The 7027-nt window shown below is 36.8% G+C and overlaps 1 protein-coding gene across 2 annotated transcripts in view; it reads left to right on the top strand.

Moving 5' to 3' along the window:
- Nucleotides 1-6457, top strand: part of LOC107737813 (homocysteine-responsive endoplasmic reticulum-resident ubiquitin-like domain member 2 protein) — a 9642-nt gene extending 3185 nt beyond the window's left edge. For both annotated transcript variants that reach the window (XM_016549436.1, XM_016549435.1), the window contains 7 exons: nt 1379-1456; nt 2726-2827; nt 3531-3670; nt 3776-3901; nt 4816-5139; nt 5242-5344; nt 6209-6457. In XM_016549436.1, coding sequence (XP_016404922.1) covers nt 1379-1456; nt 2726-2827; nt 3531-3670; nt 3776-3901; nt 4816-5139; nt 5242-5344; nt 6209-6385 — 1050 coding nt within the window. In that variant the 3' untranslated portion in view covers nt 6386-6457. The remainder of the gene's footprint in view (nt 1-1378; nt 1457-2725; nt 2828-3530; nt 3671-3775; nt 3902-4815; nt 5140-5241; nt 5345-6208) is intronic.
- Nucleotides 6458-7027: the final 570 nt, after the last annotated feature.

Below are 7027 nucleotides of genomic sequence, written 5' to 3'. Positions count from 1 at the left end.
GGCAACAACAATACTACAGCGAGGATAAAAGTTACGTCTTCTTTCTTTGCGTGAACATTTGGGCGGTGTTATGCAAATCTTCCCACATAGTGATGTAGATATGTGGGGGCGTGTTAGAACGAGCCGTTTTAGGTAGGTGTGGCTGACTCTTAACTTTTATAAAGAATATCTCTTTGGATTTGAGACTTTAGTCTTTGCAACTTTACAGATCTTCTTTATGCACCAAGAGCTTGTAACACTCCAAAGAGAAAGGAAAACTTGAAATCGCATCATATGACCCCTTTAAAGGAATAGTTCACTCAAAAATGAGAAATACTGAAAATTTACTCACCAGCATCAGGCCATCCAAGATGTAGTTGAGTTTGTTACTTCATCTGAACAGATTACATCACTTGCTCAGCAATGGATCCTCTGCAGTAAATGGGTGCCATCAAAATGAGAGTCCAAACAGCAGATAAAAACATCACAATAATCCACAAGTAATTCACAAAACTACAGTCCATGTTTTGTGAAAAGCTAAAAGCTGCGTGTTTATTTAATTATCGTTTACAAGCACAAACAGTCCAAAACAGTTCTAAACAAATATATATTTCACTGGAGTAAGTGTTCTTTTGGATTATGGACTGGTATTTTGTCCAGAAGTGACTGTTTAAACTTGATGGATTGAGGTTAATGATGGATTTGTTTATTACAAACATGCAGCTTTGACTTTACAAGATGTTAATTGATGGACTGGAGTCAGTTGTGTAGATTACTTGTGGGTTATTGTGTTTTTATCAGCTGTTTGAACTCATTCTGACGGCACCCATTCACTGCAGAGGATCCATTGGTGAGCAAGTGATGTAATCTGTTCAGATGAAGTAACAAACTCAACTACATCTTGGGTGGCCTGCTTATTTTCATACGTAAGGACGTATAATAAGCAGTTAAGTATGTCATAATTCTGTGCTTTGGCCGGGTTCAAGAAAGGTTTGTTTATGGCTTTTAAAGAGCATTCTATTTGCAAATCACAGAATTACCGTTTTAGCCAAGGTTAGGTCTTTTGAAACATGTTTTTATGATGATTTAAAAGTGTTTTTAGAAGAATCCTATGAAATTACTTGTTGACTTCAGGAAATGGCAGCTAGATGCCACCTGCTCTACAGGAATGTTTGGCATTGCTGGTATTTTGCCCCGAGAGCCCCATGCAGAGCTGTGCAGTTCAGATTCTAGTTCCTTATACTTTGCTGGCACTTAGTGAAGATTTCTTTTTTTTTTTTACATGCTGACATTTTTATTTTAGGAGATTTCAGTGAACACATTTCTAATCAAACCCTACCTTTCTTGCATTTAGACAAGCTTAATTATAAGAAGTCCATGTTTATGTTCCTCCTTTCAGTTATCCAAGGATCAGAGACTTGTCTATTCTGGACGGCTTCTTCAGGATCACTTGCAGTTGAGGGATGTGCTAAGAAAGGTACAGTCCTGTTTTCTGATTTGTTTAAATATCAAATCAGATGCAGCGTACAAAAACAAGTCAAATGTTTTGAAGAGAAGTTTGATGGTGCTTCAAACAGTTTGAGTGTTTCTGATTGAGATGTTGAAATTACCGCTTTACTTTATAGATCCTAAATTTTATTTTTATTATTATTATTTATGTTTTAAAGTCGGCATGAAATGGAATTTCACCCTATCTATTTTCTAAATGCGTCTTATTGATCTTATTGTGAACTGTTCATCCATGCATATGTTTCATTATTTACATTTTCTAAGCTACATTTTTAGTATTAATCTAAGCTCATTGTTATCATTTGTTATCATTCCACCGCTTGGTTTTCAGTCCTCAAAACGCTGTTATCGTGTAAACGAACAGTCAAAATGCATAAAAAGTTTCCCGTTTTTGGTTGAAAACGTTGTGTAAACGGCCCCAGAGTTTTTCAAACCTGCAATAAAATTCATTTAAATCTTCGGCCAGTTGTTGATTCTCCCCAGTGCTGGGGGATGGTGTCTTGTAATTGGTGATGTCTTTCAGTCCTTTCCACACTGATGCAGGGCCATTGACAGAAAACTGGTTTCTCAGCTTTTCGGAGTAGTTCCTCTTAGCCACTCTGGTCTCCTATGTCAGTGTGTTTTTGGCCTGTTTAAACAGGACTCTGTCCCCATTCCTGTAGGCATGTTCTTTGGCCTGACGGAGCTGTCTGAGTTTTGCAGTGAACCACGGTTTGTCATTGTTGTAAGTTAAATGAGTCCTGGTAGGGATGCACATATCCTCACAGAAACTGATATATGATGTTACAGTCTCTGTGAGCTGGTCCAGATTGGTGGCAGCAGCTTAAAAAACATTCCAATCAATGCAGTCAAAGCAGGCTTGTAAATCCCGCTCTACTTCATCAGTCCATCTTTTTACAGTCCTTATGACAGGTTTAGCCGATTTCAGTTTCTGCCTGTAGGTCGGTATAAGATGTGCCAGACAGTGATCAGAGGTCCCCAAAGCTGCCTGTGGGACAGAGTGATATGCATCTTTTATTGTGGCGTAACAGTGGTCCAGTATATTACTGTCTCTGGTAGGACATGTAACATGCTGTCTGTATTCATACAAATGACACAGACTGGATGCAAAACTTGTATAGTGACCACTTTTTTTAATAAAACAAAGTGTTGTTTATTGTATTCTTTTAAAGTATTTGACCAGAGCTCAGGTTTTGTTGTACTGATTCTAATCACTGAATTTCTTCAACCCCAACAGCAAGATGAATACCACATGGTCCACCTGGTGTGTGCGTCACAAAGCCCCCCGTCATCCCCCACTTCCGGCAGCCCTGTTAGCACCACCGATTCCAGCTCTTTAGTGAGTGCATAGATTAAAAAAAGAAATGGATCATTATCATGTTGGTAAACTTTACAATAGGGTTTCATTAGTTAACTACATTAGTTAACATAAACAATGAACAATACTTCTACAGCATTTATAAATCTTAGTTTATGTTAAAGGGGTCATATGATGCGATTTTAATTTTTCCTTTCTCTTTGGAGTGTTACAAGCTCTTGGTGCATAAAGAAGATCTGTAAAGTTGCAAAGACCAAAAGTCTCAAATCCAAAGAGATATTCTTTATTAAAAAGTTGAGTCAACCACGCCTACCTAAACGGCTCGTTCTAACACACCCCCACATGTGTACGTCACGATGTGGGAAGATTTGCATAACACCTCGCTTTTCAGACTGATGAGCTTTGTAAAAATCGACGTGTTTCAGAAAGGCGGGGCATAGAGGAATGTACAGTATGTACAGTATGTGGAAAATAATGTGTTTTTTAACTTTAAACCGCATAAACGCATTTCATTACACCAAATACACAAAATAATGTTCTTTTTAGCAACATCATACGACCCCTTTAAAAGGATAGTTCACCCAAAAATGCAGATTGAGTCATCATTTACTTGCCCTCAAGTTGTTCCAAGCCTGTATGAGTTTCTTTCTTCTGTTGAACACAAAAAAATATATTTTTAAAGTCTTAACATTATGTCCATTATTCTTTCTTTTTTTCTTCCTAGACATCAGACAGTGCTGGTCCATCCTCCTCATCTTCTACCCCTAGTCAGGAAACTTCAGCCAACTCTGATGGTCTATGGTACCGGGGGAACCCAACACAAACACACGGCCTCAATCCTGCCCCTACTGGTGTAATGCAGAGGTAAAGACACAAATGACACTCTCAAATAACCCACTCAAAGCAAAATATGTTCATCTGAGTTTTGAGGCCTTTGAGTTTCATTTTGAATATTTCATTCCCGCTTAGACCTGAAGGAATGCCTCTTTCCATGCAAGGTGATCCCGCTGCTGGCTTCCCCGCCCATCCTATGTACATGCCGATGCAAATGTTTTGGTGGCAGCAGATGTATGCTCGCCATTATTACATGCAATAGTAAGTTACTACGGCCCAGTTGTTAATAAATATGAGGTTAGGACCCGGAATAATGTATTTGAGGCCTTTCATGCTGAGATTTCAGAAAATAGTTGTGCAAATCAGTATAATTATATACTACAGGTCAAAAATTTGGAATAATTATTAGTAAAAAGAAGACTTGAAAGAAATTTTTTAGACTTACTAAGGCTGCATTTATTTGATCCAATATGCAGTAGAAACAGTAATATTGTGAAAAATTACTGTTTTCTATTTCTATTTTGAAATGTATTTATGTGATGGCAAAGCTGAATTTTCTACAGTAATTAATACTTTTATTTAACAATTATAGCAAGCATTAAATTGATCAAAGCTTGAAAGACATTTATAATGTTGGCATCCATACAATGTACTGCTGTTTCCACAAAAATATTAAGCAGCAAAAACTTTTACGCCTTAAAAATAATAAGAACACCATTATTAATATTTTAGCACCAATAATAATTGATAAAAAGCACCAAATCAACATATTAGAATAATTTCTGTAGGATCATGTGACACTGAAGACTAGAGTAATGGCTGCTGAAAATTCAGCGTTGCCATCACATTTATAAATTACATTTTACAGTATATTAAAATAGAAAGCAGTTGTTTAAAATTGTAATAATATTTCACAATGTTACAGTTTTGATCAAATAAATGCAGCCTTGCTGAGCATAAGAGACTTCTTTCAAAAACATTTTAAAAGATTTTCATTATTCACCAGTAGTGCAAATGGATATATAGGGCATGGCTTTTTTTCTATACAGGTTCTATACAAGACAACATGAAATTAAAACGGACCATTTTTACTTTCAAATTAATTTAATTCACACAATTCAACCGTGTGCACTGTGCAGTATTTTGTTTATAATCTTTCATTCACAATCTTTCAGTCATGCAGCCATGGCAGCCTCCCGGGCATCCAGCGTGGCCCCCTTTCCCGCTCCCAGTGCTGGCCCCGCCACTCAGCCAGCTCTGCCTAACGAACCTGCAGCCCCTATGGGGCCCAACCCTGCCCCTGAGGACCACCCTGCCAACCCCAACATCCAGATGAATGCTCAGGGAGGAGCCATGTTGAACGACGATGAGCTCAACCGAGACTGGCTGGACTGGATGTACACAGTGTCACGTGCTGCCATTCTGCTCAGCATTGTCTATTTCTATTCCTCCTTTGGCCGCTTCGTTGTGGTGATCGGTGCCATGCTGCTGGTTTATCTGTAGGTCATGTTCGAAATAGAAGCTTCCTGATAAGCAGAAGTTGACTTGTAGGAAGTTGAACATTGTATTTGCACTTCATTGTCTCTGTTTGTGTACTCCAGGCACCAGGCTGGCTGGTTTCCCTTTAGAGCAGAACTACAGAATCCAATAGCTGGAGAAGGTCCTCAGGACGAGGCTGAGCAAAATCAGGATATGCAAGAGATGGTTAGTTATAGTAGTCGACTTTTGCCAATATTGTTGGAGATATCTAGAAAGCAAGATATACTGACAGAACAGAAAAGTTTGGACACGCTTGACTGATGTCTCAATACATAATTCCTTTTTTTATTTATTTTTTTTAATGGCTTTTCTGTTATTTTAAAATGTGAAAAATAGAGATGATAATGGGTTTGGTCTGTCTAAACTTTCTAAAGATGGAGCATATGTGCATTTAATGCAATAATGCAATTTTTTATTAACAAATGAATATTTTACGCTATTTACTGTTTGATGTTTAATTAGTCTTATGTATTTATTTGTACAAAAATACAGAAAAAAATACAATTTAAAATAATGTTTTTTCAATTTTAATATATTTTAAAACGTAATGTAATCCTGTGATGCAAAGCTCAATTTTCAGCAGTTATTACTCCAAAAAATGTTTTCAAAAAAATTCAAAATAACACCATTTATTTTAAATATATCTATTTTAATTTATTTGAAATTAGAAACATTCTAAATGACTTTACTGTCATTTTTGATCAATTTGATCCCTCCTTGTTAAATTCAAGTATTAATTTCTTCCAAAAAAAAAAAAAGTAATCTTACTGACTCCAAACTTTTGAACAATAGTGTATATTGTAGAAAAAATATATATATTTTTTTAAAAATTATGTATTGTTAAGACTGTCAGGGGAATACTGACATACTTCACAATTATTGGCTGATACCAATAATCTTAAAATGGTCACACATCGTCCAAAAACGAATTCATTGAAACTAATACACATCTTTCTCATGAACCGAAGCAATGGTTTTATTGGTATTTATAATAAACAAACTTACCCATCTCTTTTTTCTTTTCTATAGGAGCGTATGATGGATGAGGGAATGGAGGATGATGAGGGGGACAGCGGGGAGGAAGGTCCTGAAGATCCCATGAACGCAGACCCGCATCAGCCGGGCTTCCTGTCGGCCGCTTGGTCATTCATCAGCACTTTCTTCACCTCCCTCATCCCTGAGGGACCTCCACAAGCTGCCAACTGAACTTGGATATCTCCACATTGTCTGTGGACAGTGGAGAGAAGAAATTGACAATAGACGTAAAAAATGATAATAAAAAAAAAAAGGTACAACTTGGTCTGCCATGTCCTGGAAAGTCTGTAATGCTGCTTCAATGGTGTTCAATTTTCCCCCTATGCCAATGCTTTTCTTCCCGCCTTTGTCAACCAGTCAGGGTGAGGTTTCATGGATGTGCTGTCCATATTGTTATGAAAGACTTGTTTCCTCAAGACTGGTTGATAAACACATAAGACCATAAGACATAGTGAATCATGCAGTTACTTTAGTGCATAACTATTTTTCTCTTCCTTGTGTGTAAATAAATGGTAAATATTTACAGATATGAATATATGCATCTCATTGAAATAAGGTGTGTTTTTGAATAAAATCAGGTTTTGGTTTCTTATCATACTTTGATTTCCTTCAGCTGGTCAACTGATGCACCACTAGTGGGCGCCACTGATTTAAACAATCCATCTACATGTACAGATTTCAAAGATGCTTCTATTAATACGTTTTCTTACTCTTAAATTTAACTTTTATTAAGATTTACACCTCTCTCTCTCTCTATATATATATAGGAGTAGGAGTTAATCAGAAAAAAAATTACATATGCAGTTTAGTCTT

This window comes from Sinocyclocheilus rhinocerous, unplaced genomic scaffold (assembly GCF_001515625.1).
Source record: "Sinocyclocheilus rhinocerous isolate Xijiao unplaced genomic scaffold, SAMN03320098_v1.1 scaffold1876, whole genome shotgun sequence".
NCBI lineage: Eukaryota > Metazoa > Chordata > Actinopteri > Cypriniformes > Cyprinidae > Sinocyclocheilus > Sinocyclocheilus rhinocerous.
This window is presented reverse-complemented; position numbering and strand designations above follow the sequence as displayed.